This window comes from Hirundo rustica, chromosome 15 (assembly GCF_015227805.2).
Source record: "Hirundo rustica isolate bHirRus1 chromosome 15, bHirRus1.pri.v3, whole genome shotgun sequence".
NCBI classification, from domain to species: Eukaryota; Metazoa; Chordata; class Aves; order Passeriformes; family Hirundinidae; genus Hirundo; species Hirundo rustica.
In genome coordinates this window covers 15,325,409-15,344,566 of record NC_053464.1, presented here as the reverse complement: position 1 = coordinate 15,344,566, position 19,158 = coordinate 15,325,409, and the positions used below count along the sequence as shown (strand labels likewise).

Genomic DNA, 19,158 nt, shown 5'->3' with positions numbered 1-19,158 from the left:
CTCCTGGGTCCTGCTGTCTTTCAGTCCTGACCTCTTCCTAGTCTTTGCCTCTGTCTCCTGGATATCTCCAACCTCTGCTGCTGCCTTCTTGTCCTCCTGGCTTCTCTCCCACACCAGCTCTGCTGAGGTTCTTGTCTCTGACCGTGCTCTGGGTCACTCTGTCCCGTTGGCTTGGTCACACCTCGGGGCTGGAGCATCCAGAGATTCCTGCAGCTCGGTAGGTCCTGGCTGAGGTGTCCGAGTCACTTGAAGATGTTGTCCTTAAGGTGATTCGAGTTTTTAGGTTTTGCTTTTTAATTGAAGTCTTTTGCTGTTACCTGAAGGGAGGTGAGGGGAAGCCACACGTTTTCTGGGAGAGATGCCTGCAGTCACAGCACAGATGGCAGCTGTGCCTCTGGATGAGCCAAAGGATTAACCCATGCAAGCCCTCCTGGCCAGCGAGAGCAAAGCTCAGCCCCGCATTGGCCCCGAGGACAGGACACAAGAGCCTTCTCAGCTTTGCAGTTTGGCTCACAGGTGGCTCTGGAAAGAGACAGAGGCCCAGGGTTGTGTCCCAGGGATCGTGTCCCTGCTCAGCCTGGTGGCAGAGTGGTGCTTCCAGCCCCAGAGTCGGGGTTGAGCCCTGCACCAGCTCCACACACACATCTCCAGCTCTGTCCTGCTCACAGCTGAGTGCCAAAGGCTGTAATTTGGATCAAGCTTAGCTGCAATTAAAGTTTCCCTCTTTTCACTGAACTGCCACATGGAAAGATTATCATTGACTTTGCATTTCTTTTTTTTTTTTTTTTTTGACAGATCAATTTTATTCCCTTAGCTATTTTTTAATGGGGCTCTAAATAGTTTCCCTGAGCAGGAGAGGCTGCTCTCATACCCCAGGGCTCTTGCCTGCTAGATTATTTTAGATATATGATTGTGTCTGTCATTTGCTTCTAATTGCAACAATTATTTGTAGAGTTAAAAAAGTACTTGGAGTACTTGCCTAATTCTATCCTCTAGAAAAATCACATTAATTATTGCTTGATTCCCTATTCATTAACTCCTCTCGCAGTTATTGCGAAGCCTTTCAGTGGAGTGGCACAGATGGGAACAGGGAGGGCTCAGCACACTGCAGTAATTAAGGCTTAGCACATGTCACATTAATGCCTAACTTGTTCTGATCTCCCTCTGACAGAAACTTAAGTTGGAATCCATTTGTTTGTGACTGCAAACTGTCCTGGTTGCCCCGTTGGGTGGAAGACAGAAAAGTGAGAGTCCTTGAGGCGTCGGACACGAGATGTGCCCACCCCCCCGAGGTGGCCAACCTGTCCCTCTTCGATGTCCCCTTCCCCAATGCCACCTGTGGTAAGGAGAGGCAGTGGGGTGGAGGTGGCTGGGTGGGAGTGACGGGCTCAGGGGCAGCTGGGGCCCCTTCACACCCTGAGTGAGCAGTTCCACTCTAATTCAACAAGTTTTGGTCACACAGTCTGTACCCTGGTGCCTTAGGGACCAGGGCAGTCCCAGCAGGGCTGGGATTAGCCCTGGTCACAGAGCAGACACCGCAGGACGCTGGCTCTGTGACCTGCAGCCTCAGGCTTTCATTCTCCCAGGGTTTGAACAGGCTGAAAACTCGTGGGAGGTGCTGGCACCTGAGGCACGCTGCGCTGGGTCCTTGCAGGTGGCAGGGCTCCACTTTGGGAGTGCTGGGTGAACACTGCCCTGCTCCAGGGGCATTTTACTGGCTGCTGGGCCAGGAGGAACGTCAGGCAGTGATTCACTGGAAAAGGGAGAGCCCTGGGAAAACCAATCCTGCCTGGATGCTCAGTTCTTCTGGAGTAAGAGAGAAGGAGGGAGAGCAAGGGCTGCCTAGGGCAGGCATCTCCTTTAATCTGGGAGCTGTGTGACAGGAGGATGCAGGGATGAACACCCAGAGCTGTGTGACAGGAGGATGCAGGGATGAACACCCAGAGCTGTGTGACAGGAGGATGCAGAGTTGAACACCCAGAGCTGTGTGACAGGAGGATGCAGGGATGAACACCCAGAGCTGTGTGACAGGAGGATGCAGGGATGAACACCCAGAGCTGTGTGACAGGAGGATGCAGAGTTGAACACCCAGAGCTGTGTGACAGGAGGATGCAGAATTGAACACCCAGAGCTGTGTGACAGGAGGATGCAGAGTTGAACACCCAGAGCTGTGTGACAGGAGGATGCAGAATTGAACACCCAGAGCTGTGTGACAGGAGGATGCAGAATTGAACACCCAGAGCTGTGTGACAGGAGGATGCAGAATTGAACACCCAGAGCTGTGTGACAGGAGGATGCAGGGATGAGCACCCAGAGCTGTGTGACAGGAGGATGCAGAGTTGAACACCCAGAGCTGTGTGACAGGAGGATGCAGGGATGAGCACCCAGAGCTGTGTGACAGGAGGATGCAGAGTTGAACACCCAGAGCTGTGTGACAGGAGGATGCAGGGATGAGGCTGAGGGACCCAGAGCTGGTGGGAGCCAGCTGAGCTGCCTGATGAGGCACACTCTTCTCCAGGACTGAAATCCAGGTCGTGGTTGTTCCTCTCCCCCTAGCAAAGCTACCCCAGCTTGCAGCATCTTGCAGGAATTATCAAAGGGAAAAACACTTGGCGCTGTTACTGCTCTTGATAATTAGCTGTTCCCTCTTGAACTACTTTAAGCCAGTGTGGAAACAATAATGTGAGGCTGCCTTCTGGGTAATTCAGTGTAATGGGAGTAGGCTGGGACAGTCTGCCAGCTCCTGACAGTTCTCAGTGACCGGCAGGGGATGAGGAATGACCAGGCTGGTGGTGGAAAACAGAGCGGTTCCCGTGCCGCGCTCCTCTCCGGGGACCGTTCTTAGGAGAAGGGGCTCGGCATTTGCAGGAAGGCGGTGGAGGAAGCTGGACAGTTGGATGGGTTTGATCTGGGAAGATCACACGAGGCTGGAGCTGTTGAGATGTTTGGGGGAGATGTTGTAGCAACCAGCAGCAACAGCGGCGCAAACGTGGCCGGGCCGCGTGGGCAGGGGCCGAGGCAGAGGCCCTGCCTGGGTGTTTGTGGCAGGGAAACGTCCCAGCCCAGCGCAAGGCAGAGAGGAGGGATGACACTTAAGGGGTTGAGCTGTTCCTCTGGGCCTGGGGCTGTCCTGCCGTGCCCGTGTGTGTCCCTGTTCCCTGGCCCAGCTCGTGTTGTTCCATGGGTGTCCCTGCCCCGCTCCGGGGCCTGGCGTTGCCCTCCTCTCCAGCACCACGTGTTCCTGCGAGGAGGGAAGCTCTTGGCTCTCCTGGTGGAGAGAGGTGCCTCGGGGAGCGTGCCTGGTGGAGGGTCCATCGGTGTCACCCCTGTGTCCCCAGCGTGCCACTGCCCCAGGGGGTTCGGTTTTGGATTTGCTGCTGGAGGTTCCAGGCAGCACATGGTGAAACGTTCTGCGCTGACCAGGCCAGGGTACCACCAGAGGACACCCTTTTGTCGTGCTCTCGCTTGGTAGCAAGTCCTGTGGGCTCCTCTGAGTGTCAGACTCGGCGGCTCCATGTCCCATGGGAGTGTCAGGCTCTCCAAAGCCCTGTTTTATTTACTGAGCGCTGCTGCTCCATAAATCTGTGTGACTGGCTTGTTATTTCTGTCATCGCTAATTAGCATAAAGAGTTTGGAAACTGTTGCTGGGGGATTAAAGACTTCCCAGGCGAGTCTCAAAAAAGGCAGTGCTCAGAGGAGGAGCTGAGCGGGAGAATTCCGTTCCTGGGAGCCTGGGGTGGTTCTCTTGGAGGGTCTCACCAACCCGTGGCATCCCAGAATCTGTTTTGCGAGAGGATCTTCTGTTCTGTCCTGCAGGAGCTCAATACATCGCGTGTCTGACGCGAAACGACACCGAAGAAGCCGAGCTTGTCATCCTCTTCACGTCTGTCCACGCTGGGAACCTCACCGAGGAGACCTGCGGCGCCCTCTGTTACTCCCAAGCCCAGGAATATGGGGGTTTCAGCTCCCAGGGGCAGTGTTTGTGTGGAAGTGCCCACGAAACGAACTCTTCCTCCGGCTGTTGGCCATTTTGCACTGAGCATTCGTCCGGGCAGGGCTGTGGTGGCCCCTCACTCGTCCCCTTGCCCTTCCAGGCACAGCTGCCTGTGTCCTTCACAGGACTGCAGCCCCGGTACAGCCTGCACCAGCCCGTGCTCTTCAATGTCAGTATTCCCATTGCTGTCAGCACTTTACTGTGGGAATTTGGGGACCACACCGAGGTTCTCAACACCACTGGACACACAGCTGTGCACAGCTACGCCTTACCCGGGCGCTACAACGTCACTGCCACCGTCCTCCTGGGCTCCAGGGTGCTGCTCCAGCAGGCAGAGATTGAGGTGGTGGCTTCCCCCCAACAGCTGGAACTGCAGTGTCCTTCCTTGGTCGTGGCGAACGAGAGCCTGGACATCCGGATCCGCAACAGGGGCGGCACAGGGCTGGCGGTGCTCTACGGGATCACCGCGGAGCCTGGGGAGCTGGGCAGGGGTGAGCAGGGCTCCTGGGGCTCCCGGGCCTCCCCTTTGTCCCCCCTGCCCAGGAGGGGTGAGGGATGGCTCCTCCGGGCACTCCTGGCTCAGCGGCGTTTTGTGCTTTAGCTGCAGCGGGGTTTGGTGGCGTCGGGGCCGGGACGTTCCTGGAGCCCCTCTGCCCGGGCTGGGTTGGGTTGGGGCGTGTGGCCCCTAGAGAGGACATCAGCCTTGTGTTCTTTCTGCAGCAGTTCACCCCATGTGCCCCCCTGAGGGCTTGGTTTTCCCGGGAAATAACCACTGCTACCAGCTGGTGGTGGAGAAGGCGGAGTGGCTGGAGGCGCAGCGGCACTGCCAGGAGCTGGGGAACGGGGACCTGGCTTTTGTCAGCAGCCCCGACATCCAGAGCTTCCTGGTCGCTCATGTCATCAGGTGAGTGAGGAGGGGAGGGGTTGGCATCACCCAGCGGCAGGTTTTGGGTTCCTGAGGGCACATCTGCAGAGGGATCTGAGCGTGAGGAGGTGGTGGGGGTGAGGCTGGACAAAGAGGAGGAATGAGCAGAGCTCGAGCCCTTGCTGGACTTGGCTTCTTTGCTTTGAGGCTGTGGAGGGAAGAAGAGGAATGGGGCAGAAGGGCTGGAAATCACAACTGGGAACTGAGGCGTTGGTGGGCTTTTTGTGCCCTGCGTGTGTCTGTGAATTGTGAAGAGGGATGCTGTGCCCTTAGACACGGCTGCAGCAAAGCCTGCGCCCCTTCCCCTCCAGTCTCCCACCCTGGGAAGCAGCAGTGCTCCTCCCCAGCGGCATCTGTTCCACCTCAGGACTGGGCTTTGTAAACAGAGAGCGCTCCAAGTGTCAGCCTTTGATTAAATCCGCCCCTCCGAGTGCCCTTTCTCCAGCCAGTCATTCCAGGGGAGGGAGGACAACCAGGAGAGCTCTCGGGGCCTGTCAGCACTCCCAGCTGCAGCTGTGGCCGATGGGCTCCTCACAGACACATCCCGGAAAGCGCGCGGAAGGGAGCAGCTGCGTGTGACGTGGGCTCTGAGCGCTCCCGCTCCAAGGCCTGACAGCCCCTTCTTCCCAAACTTGTATCCCTGCCCCGTTCCCTTCGCACGGGGCCGTGTGCTGAGATGGCAGACGCGTGTTCCCCGCTCCGGGGAAGGGAGGCTGTCCCTCTGCACGGCTCAGGAGCTGCTCGTGGCCGCTGGGATGTGGCAGCAATCGCGTGCGGAGCCGCCGGGCTGCGGCGCGCGGAAATCACGAGGCCTCGGAGGGAAGGAGGCTGTTCCCCAGCTGCTGCCCCACGGCCCTCTGCTCCCCAGCCCTCCTCCAGTCCCTGTATTTATTTTATTAATCCCTGCAGATAAACATGAAGGAGGGAGCGCCGGGGTGCGATCTCCCTGGCGATAAAAGGCCGATGGGCCGAGCTGCAGGATTTTGGAACGTGCAGCTTCCGTAGTTTCTCGTGGGAAGGTGGCAGAAGCAGGAATGTTTCCCATCAGGGCGCTGAGAGCAGGTCTCCTCTCCTTTGCTCCTGGTGTGGGATGGGCTCCCCAGGAGCAGCCTGTGCTGAGCTGGTCCCTCCCTGCCTGCAGAAGCAGAGGATGGGACCATCCATGGGACCCCACTTTCTGGGCAGCACAGAGCCCGTCTACCCTTCGAAGCCTCTCCAGGCTTGTTCTGCTCCTCCTGACCCAGCAGGGCAGCTCAGTCCTTCCTCAGAGGCAGAGGAGAGCTCGCATCTTGCTTCAAAAGAGGGTGTTCAGAGTCCTCCTGTTCCCCCTGCAGTGGGGCAGGGTGGGAGCCAGCCAGCAGCTTGTCTTTTAGTTACTTCTTTCTTTCTCTCTCTGTTTTTTTTTTTTTTTTTTTTACTAATGACTTGCAGTTAGATCATAGCTGGAATTAGAAAAGGAAAATCTCCACTGAGTTTTCCTGATGGCAGCAGGCAGGCGGTTTCCTGCCCTGCTCTCCTGGATTCCCTGCCAGTGGTTCAGGAGCAGAACACAGCCCTTATTTATTTTTTAATCTCATTTGCAGTGAAAACTACTGATTCATGGAACAAGTTATTTTTGTCATCATTTTTCAGCATGACCTCATGAATCATCTCAGCCCGGGGGTGGAGAGGCACCAGTCACCACCAGTTACCTCCCCAGTCTGCTTTCAGAGCCCTGGGAGCACGCTGGGGCAGGCAAGGGCAGGGCAGGATTGATTTCCACCTGCGGGAGGGAGCGTGGAGAAGGAGCTGAGAGCTTGGAAGGGTGCAGGATGTTAATATGGAGAAGTTAATAGAAGTTAATATGGAACAAATGCCTTCCTTTCTGCTGGGTGCGATGAGGAACAGCTCTACGGGCTGTTTGTGGCTGCGAGAGGCCTCTCAGCACTTCCCACCAGGATCTCTGCTGGGATTCAGCCAGTTTCCAACTGGGGCAGGGACATTTCATCTCCTAAAAGGAGCCTGGCAGTGTCCTGTGTGTGGGGCTCAGCTGCCTGCAGGGCTCCAGCCTCTGCTTGTCCCTTTCACGGTGGATGAGGGGCTGGCTCATCATGTCCAGGAGCTGCATCCAGGAGAGCTCCCAGACCTGGCAGTGCTGAGCTTTGATCCTGCACTGGTGCCAGTCCCACCTGCAGTGGAGAGCTGACTGGTGGCAGATCCCACGGGTCTGCACAGGGAGAAGCACAAGTTTTCTAAGGGGTTCAGCTTTCCCAGGCAGTTGTGTGTGAGCAGATCATTCCTCATGGATCATGACTCAAAGCAGGCTTGGCAGAGTCTGGGAGGATCGTTTGGTGACAGTGCTCTGCTCTGAGCAGGGTGAGGCTCAAGTCAGCCTGCTGGTCACAGAATCATGGAATCATGGCATGGGTTGGGAGGGATCTTAAAACTCATCCAGTTCCACCCCTTTCCGTGGGTAGAGACACCTGGCAGTATCCCAGGCTGCCCCAAGCCCTGTCCAGTCTGGCTTTGGGCACTTCCAGGGATCCAGGGGCACCCTCACCCTCACCAGGCTCTGGGGACAGAGGTGGGAAGGCTGGAGGAGAGCGGTGCTGTGCTGTGCTGTGGAGGGGCTGTTCCTGAGGCTCTGGTGGTAGAGTGGATAATGAAACCCTTTAGTAATTAAAAGTCTCCGTGAAATGCAGCCCATGACACCCCGATGGAGCTGTTATTATTTTCAGAGAGAACCACAGATGGCAGCTGTCCCAGCTCCTTCTAATACCCACGATTTCCTGAAATCCCCCCTCCCCCTTCTTCTTATTTTTTTAATTTTTTTTTTTTTTTTTTTTTTTTTTTTTTTTTTTTTTCCAGGAGCCTCGATGTCTGGATTGGATTCAATGATTTTGCAAGCTCCGGAGCGCAGCAGAGAGGGGAAGGATTTAATCTGGAGAGCTGTCAGAACTGGCTGCCAGGAGAACCCCATCCCTCCAACGCCGACCACTGCGTGCGGATGGGCCCCACGGGCCAGTGCAACACGGACCTGTGCATGGCCAAGCACAGCTACGTCTGCGAGTACAAGCCACAGGGTGAGCTCTGCTGGCACCCAGGGCGGCAGCTGTGCCCTCTCTGGCGCTGGTGTGGGTGCAGGGAGAGGCTCCTCCAGGGCATCACCGCAAAATGTGACTTACGACTTGCAACAATATTCCCAAACCCAGCCTGCAGAAACCCAAGTTCAGCCCAAAAGGGAGAGTTTGGCTTTCTCCGGTCTTTGCCGTGAGCAGGGGGAGAGAGAGAGGAGCCGAGTTCTGAGGCAGAGCACTTGGGAACAGCTTTTCCCTCTTATCTCTGCTGCTGCCAGGATCTGAGGCCTGCCTTGGTGTCCTTCACCTGTGTATTTTGGGAGACGTTGGGCTGGCTCAAAAGTTGATTAGGTGAGGTGCGATGTGCTGTGCAGGTTTGTGGTTATTCAGCTTTCCAAATCTTCTACGCCGGTGTAGGAAGTGGGAAAGAGAAGTAGAACGGACGTGAAACAGGGGAGAAGATTTATGGAAGAAGGAAAAAGCCATGGCCAGAGAGGGCACTGGCCGTGGGCAGAGAGAGCCACCAGTGTTTGCCGCTGGTGGAAACCAGCCGGTCACATTTCCCAAAAAGTCCAGGGGCACAGGGAGGATGAGAAGGTGCACCCGGTGCTCAGAAATTCCGAGCAAATCATTAACTGTTGGAAGGGAGAATTACTTGCACAATTCCTAGAAGTCGAAATTGCTGAACGTTGCAAATGAAAATGTTATTTGTGCTGGGTGAGAAAGAAATCAAGACACCTGTGAGGAGAAGGAAGGTGCGGGATCATGGAGCTGCTGCTCTCCTGAGTGGTCCAAGCCCTGCTGCAGCTTGACAGCGTGGAGGGAATGGCCACAGGCCCTGCTGAGTCTCACGGGCTTTGTTCCAATATTTCCTTTGTAAACAGGAGTTCTCCTAAACGCCGAAAACTTCTTTGAGGGAGACGCCGAGTTGGCCACACGCGGGGCCGTGAGGAACGTGAGCGAGGCTGTGCCGGCAGATCCGTGGCAGGCTGAGGAGGTGAGGGGGGGTTTGCTCGTCCTGCTGCTGCCCAGGGGTCCCTGGGGACACGGGCAGGTGAGAGCCGTGCGTGTTCTGCAGGTGCTGGAGTTCCCGGAGCTGGCGTTCAGGCACGAGGGCTTTCTCACTGCCCTGGAGTTTGTGACACAGGAGCTGCACCGGCCTGTCCACGTGAGGTTTCAGGTGTACAGACTGATGGATGGAGAAGGTGAGGGTTCTCCTCAGCACCCCTGGGATTGTTGGAGGTGACACCATCAAACTGGGGCTGGCCCTGTGTCTCCTCTGGTCCTCTGACCCTTAGGGGCTCGGAGATTCAGTTCTGTTTCTGGAGGAGATCAAAGTGCAGGATCCACAGCCTTGGAGAAGTGGTCATCCTGAGAAAATAATAGAGGGAGAAACCTCTGTCAATGCATGAGGAGAATTTGAGTGTAAGGACCATGTGGAAAAGCTCATTAATCTTCTGAGCTGTGCTTTTTGCTTCGTGAGGACACACGTCAAATGGGAATGTGTTCTGGTCCATCTGGCCCCACGGGTTAACAAGGAAGAACATTTTTCTGAGCCCATTTCTTCCTGATGGATGAGATAATCTAAAAAGCCTTTTATTCCTTGTACAACAGCTCAACAGTCACAGTTTTGGCAACAATTAATTCTGCAGCAGAATGTTTGTTGTAGCGGTGGGGTTGGCTGGTTACAAAAGGATCTTTTTTGACACTGACAAGCTGATACTTCGACATGGAAACATTAACTTCAGAAAAGTTGCTTAATATGTTTTCAGTGTCAAGGCCAGCTCTTGCTTTCACTTGGACTGGCTGTAGCACAGATCATTTCAGAGTGCAATTTGGTACGTTCTCACTGGAAAAGAGACAACTTTGGGTTTAATGATCTTGGTGGATTTTTCCAGTAAAACAGGACGTCTATGTAGCGGCAGGATGTGCTGCAGTTGCAGCTTTTACTAAGAGCGGAGCCATCATCAGAATGGAAAAATCGGTGAATTTGGAGCAAAGAAGTGCGTTAGTGGCGTTACTCATCAGAGATCAGGCGATCCCTGATTTCTCTTTCGCTTCTTCCAGACTACCAGGAGGAAAACAGTGCCACAGAACCGTTCCCCAGCGCTCAGGATGACGGGAACTGGACGCTGCTGGAATGCCCTCCTGGTTTCCAGTGGTGTCCTTTGACGAGTTTGTGCTCATCCCACAACAACTGCTGCAACGGGACCGAGTGTGCCAACAGTTCCTTTGGCAGCAGCGCTGCCCTGGGGTCCCTGCAGCCCAACGACAGCCAGCCCAGCTACGAGCTCCTCAAGGAGCTCCTCTTTGTGGTACCAGCTGGCCCCTCTTCCCAGTATCAGGTCGGTGTTTACTGCTCTAAGCAGTGGCGGGGTGGGGCAGTTTTCTCCTGAGGGTTTTGGGTGAGTTTGGGTTGTTGGCACGTGGAAGATGGAGCCGCTGAAGTCCATTGGGATGAAAGGACGTGCCCGGTGTCACGCGGGCCGTGGGCTCCTTGCTGTCCCCTGTGCCTGGGGTGCTGGAAGGTGTCCCTGCCCGTGGCAGGGGGTGGAACAGGATGGGCTTTAAGGTCCCTTCCCACCCAAACCGTTCTGTGTTTCCATGAAAAGGCCGTGCAGATTCCACGGGCTGTTCCCACAGCATTAACACGGAGGTGGAGCAGAAAGCTGATTTCTCTGTTGGCACCTTGGATTCAGAGAAGCCAAGGAGGGTGTAGTGGTGAATGGTCTCCTGGTGCTGTGTTGGTTTTTCTGTTGGTTTCCGCCTGGCAGGAAATCCAGCATTTTGCCCGGGAGGGAGTCGGGTGCTGACTGCTCTTAACGTGAGGCATCGATCCAAACCCCTCTCCTCTCTCTGCAGGTCACATTCAGAAAAGAAAACGTCTTTGTCAGGGCTGGGGACGTTTTCAGCATCCAGCACAACGCAGACCCGGGCTCCTTCCTCCAGTGCCACCCCAGTGCCACCTCCCAGGACAGGCGGAACTCCTCTGAGCGGGCACCGTCCCCCAGCTCCGTGGATCCCCGCTGGACAAACAGCTCCCTGTGCTCCCTGCGGGTGCGCTACGCCGAGGAGCAGCTGGTGCCGCTGCTCAGCCCCCACAACGCGGGGCTGGAGCACCCTGGCCACTACAGGGTCCGAGCCAGCGTGGACAACGGGTTCTTCAGCGCCAACCTGTCCTGCGGCTTCCCGGTGACCTCCCGGGTGTCCGGGCTGCGCGTCATCCACCCGGCCCCGCAGGGCTCCAGGGTGTACCTGCCCACCAACCACACGGCGCTGCTGCTCAAGCTGTCCTCGGGGCTCAACGCCACGGCCAGCTGGCTGGGGGACGGCCGCAGCGTGCCCTTCTCGGCCACCTGCCCGGCGGCCCTGGCCCCGCTGTGCTCCAGGGAGACCAACGACACCTGGTTTGCCGTGGTGCAGCTGGGCGGCCTCGGCGAGGGCCTCAGCACCCACGTGCTGGTGGCGGAGAACTCGGTGAGCTCCCAGAACATCACGGTCACGGTGAAGGTGGAGGAGCCCATCCGCGGGCTGAGGGCCACCCCCGACCCCGAGAGCAGAGTCCTGGTGAACACGAGGGTGGTGAGTGTCTGCCGCTGCTCTGAAGGCGTTCCCGGCGTGTGTGGCCCTCCCCTGGAGCTGTCGGGGTGTGTTTGGCGCGGGGCAGTGGGGCAGGGGGGACGCTGCTTGCTGCTAAAGCTGCCGGGCCGTGCTGCCCGTGCTGCGGCATGCGGCACCAGCACCGGGGCCATCCAGCAGGAAGGCGGCACAGCTGCACGTCCCCGTGGAGCCCCTCAGGTAAGGCGGTGCCTCCTGAAGGGGAACGCTGTCTGTGCAGCTCCCCAGCACCCTAAGGAGGCCTTAGGAACAGCCAGTGTTTACTTGTTTTGCTTTGTCCGGGTAGTCGCTCCTTGAGGGGTTTAGGTTGGCTCTGCTGAATCCTTTTATTGGCTGGCTGAAGGTGTAGAGGTGTTTCACCCCTCCAAGTCTTGGAGCTCCTCTGGTGTTTGCAGTCTTGTTTTCTCCGGCCCTCCATCCCCAGGGCTGCAGCCCTGGGAAGCTGCTCAGTAACTGCCCCAAATGCTCTGTACAAGCTCTGGCTGCTTCTGGCACATCCTGTGCCTGCACCTCTCGGTCTCACCCTTCCTGCTGCCACAGGCTGCTCAGGAGGCACTGCTGGAGTGAGGAGGGACCTGCCCTGTCCAACCCCTGCAGTCTGGGTCAGGCACCATCCCTGCACGAGGGTCAGAGGCTCAGCTTACAGGTGTAGCTAAAGCCAGGCTGTTTCTGCAAAGATTTCAGAAGGTTTTTTAGTCAGCAAGAGGGACCCAATGACGAGAGCAGAGCGCTGGGCTGTGGGAGCAGGGAGCGTGGGGTCTGCTCCCAGCTCTGCTGGGGATTTACGGAGTCAGGGTCTGCATTTCTCCATCAGCTGCAGAGCCACAGATGATCTGTCACCGCTGTGCCATGCTCTGAGGGCGCTGCAGGTGTGGGAGCCTCCCAGTCTGGCTCTGCTCCCTCTCCAGTTCAGCTGGAGATCTCCTGGGAGGTGCTGGGCGTGCTTTTCTCTTGCACAGTGTGAAATGTTCTCGTGCCTTTCAGAGCTACATCCCTGTGATGGAGGCTGGGTCAGATGTGACTTTCCGATGGACAGTAGATGATAAGCCATCTTTCACTTTTTACAATGTTGTCTTCAACGTTATCTACCAAAGCCCAGCTGTGTACAAGCTTTCGGTAAGCCAAGGCCTTTCCCATGACACCATTTCACCCCTGGGTTCCCATCTCATCCCACAAACTCAGGAAAAAGCAGCAGGGAGAGGAGGCAGAGCTGAGTTGAGGTTTTCACGGTGCTCTCTGCTATTTCCCACTAAGCGGCTCTTGCAGATGCAAATGGTTTCTTCTCTTACATTACTGTGCTGTGTTCCTGCTCTTCGCTTTCTCCTCTTTTCTCCACATTCCCCTTTCTGTTCATGGAGTGTCTGTGTTCCCCCTCCTCCCCAGCAGGAATTAGCAGGGAGTCCCTGCTCTGGCAGGCAGGAGATCTGGATTCAGGACCTGGCAGAGGCAGGATGCATCATGAGACTTCCACAGGCAGGACAAAGCTTCTCCCACGAGCTCCTGTGTTCTCTGTCCCGTTCTCTTTCTCCTGGTGCAGACTGGGACACTGGGTTTTGCCATGGCCCTGAAGGATGGAGCAGAGTCTGGGCCAAGGGAGCTGTGTGTTGTGGAACAGGAGCTGATCTCTGGCCAGAACATCTTTGTGTGTCCTGCCCTGCAGGGTCTGCTCTGGCCCGAGGTGCTGGATGTGCTCTCAAGGTGACTCTTGGCCTCCTGAGCAGACACCAGCCCAGCCCCGAGGCCACGCTCGCACTAATTGGCTTGGTGCAGCACTAATTTGCTGTGTGCAGCACCAATTTGCTGTGTGCAGCGCTAATTTGCTGGGTGAAGCGCTGTGCTGAGGGCCTGGGCTGCTTTCCCTGGCAGAGCTGCCGGGGTGCTGTTAGCCTGGGGGGCTCTGGGTTCAGTGCAGCACACCCACAGAAGCCCAGAGCTGCTCTTACCTGCTGGGGCAGGTTTGTTCCGGTGGGTTTGAAGGACCCCTCTGCCAGCAGCTCAGCTCTCCTGCAGGTGAGAAGGTGAAGTTGCTCTGTCAGTGTTACATGCCTAGAAAATGGTGAGGATTCTGCTCTACTTCTGTCGTGTCCCTTCAGTCTCTTGCATCCCTTTCCCTCCTCTGCCCAGCCTTGCTCTCCGTCTCTGTGCCCACCACTCCGGGATCCTGGAGCTGCCCTTGGGGTGCTTGGCTTTATGAGCCTCTCCCATCCCTGCTCTGTGCTTGAAGCCGCTTTTCTGCCACTCTGCCGAGGAAATCGGATGGCTCTTGTCCCCTTGGTGGCAGCAGGAGCCTGTGTCAGCAGCTGGAGCTGCAGGCCACGTCAGAGCAGGCAAAGGGGCAGCTGGCCAGTTCAGAGCCAGAGGAGCCTCAGGATGAGAAGCTCCTCTCCTTGTCCCCTTGCTGTAGCACCAGCCCATCCTTGGACTGGCTGTAGAGGTGACCGTGTGCTCACTCTCTCTGCCCTGACCTGCTCACCTGCCTGTGGTGCTTCTTCAGTCCATCAAAGCCCCACCCCGAGGGCAGCGAGGGGTCCCCAGACCCATTCTTTGTCCCACTGTCCTTCCCAGCTCACCGCCTCCAACCACGTCAGCAACTTCACGGTCAACTACAACGTGACGGTGGAGATGATGAACAGGATGAGGAACCTGAGCGTGGTGGGAGCCCTGCCAGTGCTGCCCCAGAACAGCAGCGTGGAGTTCAGCGCCAGGGTTCACGTGGACTCGGCTGTGGAGGCTCTGTTCCTGTGAGTCCTTTGCTGCTTTCCCAAATTGGGGTCTTTCTGGGCACGTTCTTACCTTGCCTGCACAGTTTCCCTTTCCAGGGCCAGCTGGCCCATCTCAGCTGCTGTTTAGTTCATGTGGAATCCCTGTGAGTGGGGGTCAGTCACACACCTGTAATTCAGGCTGAAATCCTTTCCATTTAAAGTGTTACAACACTGCTTTAATTCGGGTTCTTCCTCTTTCTGCCAGTGCTGTGCTCCTCTCAGCACAGCTGCTGCTTTGACACTTGGCATTCTGCTTCCTGTGGTGTTTTTGGAGAGCCCAGCCCTGTCCTGAAAGACAAGCCAGATTCCTCTGGGATTTCTGTGATTCTCCTGTTGTGCAGTGTAACGTGGTTTGCCTGTTTCTCCAGGTGGGATTTCGGAGATGGTGTCCAGGAGACATACCTGTTCAAACCTCCCTACAACAAATCTTTCCTTGTTCCTGATCCCAGTGTCCATGAGGTTGTCATTGAGCACAACGTTTCACACATCTACCAAGACCCAGGTATGCTCAACAAGGTTCTTTGGGGAAGGAGGGGTATTTTTGGTACGAGGGGTGGACAAAGCACCTTCCAAAAAAAAGAAAAAAACCAGGGCTTTGAAATCACTGCCTGGTTCCTGAGTCTCCAGCAGTTGCCATCCTCTCTGTTTCCCAGGGAAGTTTGGCCATGCAGTAAGAAGCAAGACCACCACACTCAGCCCCTTTTTGGGCAGTGTCAGCAGAAGGACGAGGGGCAGGCCAGCACTGGGCTGGTGGGAGGGCTGGGCAGCAGGAGGGGTCTGTTGTGTGGGTGAGCCGGAAGAAAATCTTTTCTCTACCTGCCGGACTGGCTCCTTTCTTGGTGTTTGGTTCCCAGACACACGACCTGGTGTAATTCCTGCTGGTCCTGGGCTGGAGCAGGGCAGCCCAGAGTGTCCCCTGTCACACTCCCCACCCCACCACAGCGCTGAGAAGTCCTGTCCTCACCCTGCCCTTGTTCTGCTCTCTCCCAACGCAGGAGAATATGCCCTGATGGTTGTTGTGTCCAACGAGTACGAGAACCTCACGCACCTGAGCCCAGTTCACGTTCACAGTTGCCTGACTGACGTGAAGGTGGAGGCAGAGGAGGGTGTTTTGGTCGTGGGCAGGCCGGTCACCTTCCGAGCCACTGCGCTGCCGTCCCCGTACGGCGTCGTGTACGCCTGGGACTTCGGGGACGGCTCCTCGCTGCTCACGGGGCTCCAGCCCACAGTGACCTACAGGTACCCGCGCAGAGGGGTGTACAACATCACCGTGACGGCCAACAACACCGTCAGCAGCGTGCAGGCCGTGGAGTGCTACCAGGCGTTCGAGGAGATCACGGGGCTCCGCGTTTCCGCGGACGAGGCCGCGGAGCTGGGAGCAGCCGTCACCGTTAACGCCTCCGTGCAGACCGGGGACAGCATCGCCTGGACCTTCGACATGGGGGACGGGACGGTGCTCAGGAGTCGGGTGCCGGTGGTGGAGCACGTGTACGTAAAGGACGTCAACTGCACCGTGAACGTGACAGCCGCCAATCCTGTGAACTCCGTCTCCCAGGCGGTTCCCGTGCAGATATTTGTCCTGGAAGTACTCAGAATAGAGCCTGCTTCTTGCATCCTGGAGCACCCCGACGTGCAGCTCACCGCCTACGTGACGGGGAATCCTCAGGAGTACGTCTTTGACTGGACTTTTGGAGACGGCTCGTCCAACGTCACAGTCAGCGGGGACCCTGTGGTGACGCACAACTTCACCCGGAGCGGGACATTCCCTCTCTCCCTGACCCTCTCCAGCAGCTTTAACAAGGCCCACTATTTCACCAGCGTCTGCGTGGAGCCGGAGATCCTCAACGTCACCCTCCTCCCTTCCAAGCGCTTTGTGAGGCTCGGGGAAGAGACCTCCTTCCAGGTGAGTGCTGTGCCTCCCTACCAGTACCGCTACCGCTGGGATTTCGGCAACAACGAGTCCACCAGGTCGAGCGGCACTGAGGTGACCTACACCTACAAGAACACAGGGGTCTTCCTGGTCACAGTGACCGTCTCCAACAACGTCTCTTTCAACAACGACACGGCGTTTGTGGAGGTCCAGGAGCCGGTCGGGGTAGCAAAGATCGAGTATAACGGGACAGATGTTCTGGAGCTGAACCAGATCTACCTGTTCTCTGCCAGCATGAACGGGACCAAAGTGAGTTACTGCTGGGACTTTGGGGATGGCACTGTCCAGCCTGGGCAAGTGGCCTCTCACTCCTACAACAGCACAGGCCACTACAGCATTACAGTGATGGGGCAGAACGATGTGAGCTCCAACGAGACCACCATCGACATCGCCGTGAAGCGGCGGCTCTCCGGCCTGACCGTCAATGCCAGCAGGACCGTGGTGCCGTTGAACGGGTCGGTGAGCTTCGTAGCCACCCTGGTGGCTGGCACCGCCATCCGCTACTCGTGGATCCTCTGCGATCGCTGCACTCCCATCCAGGGCTCCTCCACCATTTCCTACACCTTCCGCTCCGTGGGCACGTTCAACGTCATCGTGACGGCCGAGAACAAGATCAGCTCGCTGCAGGACAGCATCTACGTCTACGTCCTGGAGCAGATTGAGGGCCTGCAGGTGGCCAGCGCTGACCTGGTGGAGGACATGTATTTCCCAACTAACAAAACACTCCATTTGCAGGCCGTGGTGAGAGAGGGCACAAACATCTCCTACAGCTGGGTGGTCCAACGGGACGGCAATGCCCTGCAGACCTTCACTGGGAAAACCTTCCCCTTGAGCGTCCTGGAAGCTGGGAACTACACTGTCTACCTGAAGGCCACCAACATGCTGGGCTGTGCCACTGCTAACAGGACGCTGGAGTTCATTGAAAGCCTCGGTGTCCTGAAGCCCTACGCCTTCCCCAACCCAGCTGCTGTTAATGCCTCTGTGAACATAAGTGCCACCATAAGCGGCGGCACCGGCGTCACGTACGTGTGGTACCTGGAGGACGGCTCCTCTCCTGTCACCTCTGAACCTTTTATTATACACTCCTTCCAAAGCCCTGGAATGGCTGAGGTCATCGTTGGAGCAGAAAACAAGCTGAATTCGACCAATGCCACTGTTTCCATCTGTGTGGAGGAGGTCATCGAGGGGCTGAGTATAGGGACGGCGGAGCTGGACTGTAGGTACGTCTCCTCGGGCTCCACGGTGGTCTTCGAGGGGGAGCTGCAGAGGGGGACTGAGGTGACGTGGCTGTGGGAGGTGCCAAATGGCACACTGAGCGGCCAGTCCGTGGCAGTCACGTTCCCCACGGCAGGGCTGTACACGGTCCACCTGAACGCGTCCAACGACGTCAGCTGGGCTCTGGCCAGCAGGAACATCTCCGTGCTGGACAGGATTCAAGGCCTGGAAGTTGTCGCCAGCAAGAAGGTGGTGGAGCCAGGGGAGCAGGTCACCTTTGAGATCAGGATGCTGTCAGGTACCTCTGTGAGCTACCTGGTGAGCATTAGCGGGGACTACTCGGTGGTGCTCAACGGCTCCAGGTACACCCATGAGTTCACCAAGAGCGGCGATTACCTGGTGACCGTGACCGTGCAGAACCAGATCAGCATCGCCCACGCCCAGGTGCTCATCTCTGTCCTGGAGCCCATCCAGGACGTCAGGCTGCTGAACTGCTGCGAGGAGGGCATTCCCACGGGCACGGAGAAGAGCTTCAGTGCCCGCGTGGGCAGCGGCTCCCGCGTGTCCTTCTCCTGGCAGTTCTGCCTGTGGGAAGAGCGCGGCCGGTCCGTGGTTGCTGCGTCAGGAGAGAGAGTTTCCTATGCTCCAGAAGCTGCAGGGCTGCTGGAGATCCACCTCACTGCCTTCAATGACTTGGGAAGCGTCAACATCACCAGAAGCATCCAGGTGCAGGACCCCATAGTCCAGGTGTCCCTCAGTGCCACCAATGCCTTCGTCAACAGGACGGCGCTGTTCGAAGCCGCGGTGGTGCCCAGCAGCAGGAGCGTTGAGTTCTTGTGGAGCTTTGGGGATGGCTCTTCCACTCAAACCACCAGGGTTGCAGTGGCCAACTATTCTTACCTGAGCCCCGGGGATTACCTGGTGGAGGTGAACGCCACCAATCTCATCAGCTTCTTCATAGCCCAGCTCACTGTCACCGTCAAAGTCCTGGAGTGCGAGGAGCCCGAGGTGGAGCTGGCCCTGCCACCGCAGGTGGTTATGAAGAGATCGCAGAGGAACTACCTGGAGGCACAGATTGACCTCCGAGGGTGCATCAAGTACCAGACAGAGCACCTGTGGGAGATCTACCGAGCACCCAGCTGCACGAACCTGGACGACTCCAGCAGGATCCGGCTGCCCAACGTCGACGTGAACAGGCCCCAGCTGGTTATCCCGAAGCTCGGCCTGGAAGTTGGGAGCTATTGTTTCATGTTTATTGTCTCCTTTGGAGACACCCCGCTGTCCAAAAGCATCTTTGCCAACGTGACCGTGATCCCGAGCAAGCTGGTCCCCATCATCGATGGCGGCTCATACCGTGTATGGTCCAACACGCAGGACTTAATCTTGGACGGGGAGAAATCCTACGACCCGAACTTGGATGACGGGGAGCAGACCCCGCTGTTGTACGAGTGGTCCTGCACATCCTCCTCCAAGGTAAGAGCAGCCTTGCCCAGCCAGGGTGAACATTTGGGAGCTCCAGCTCCGCCGCAAACACGTCAGGGGTGGAACGGTGGCGAGGGAAGCTTTTGTGAGCGCCTTTAACGGAGCTGCTCTGGAAGGAGGGGTTGCAAAGGTTCAGTTCCCAGCTCAGGGTGATGATGCAGAAATTGGTGTGAGGT

At 57.1% G+C, this 19,158-nt stretch overlaps 1 protein-coding gene across 1 annotated transcript in view; it reads left to right on the top strand.

Moving 5' to 3' along the window:
* PKD1 (polycystin 1, transient receptor potential channel interacting) overlaps positions 1-19,158 on the top strand; it is an 80,720-nt gene that overhangs the window by 34,723 nt on the left and 26,839 nt on the right. The window contains 12 exon segments of the mRNA XM_058422635.1: positions 1,172-1,341; positions 3,817-4,485; positions 4,715-4,898; positions 7,767-7,981; positions 8,860-8,972; positions 9,054-9,180; positions 10,043-10,320; positions 10,838-11,557; positions 12,578-12,709; positions 14,159-14,334; positions 14,724-14,857; positions 15,351-18,973. Of these exon segments, the coding sequence (XP_058278618.1) occupies positions 1,172-1,341; positions 3,817-4,485; positions 4,715-4,898; positions 7,767-7,981; positions 8,860-8,972; positions 9,054-9,180; positions 10,043-10,320; positions 10,838-11,557; positions 12,578-12,709; positions 14,159-14,334; positions 14,724-14,857; positions 15,351-18,973 (6,541 nt within the window).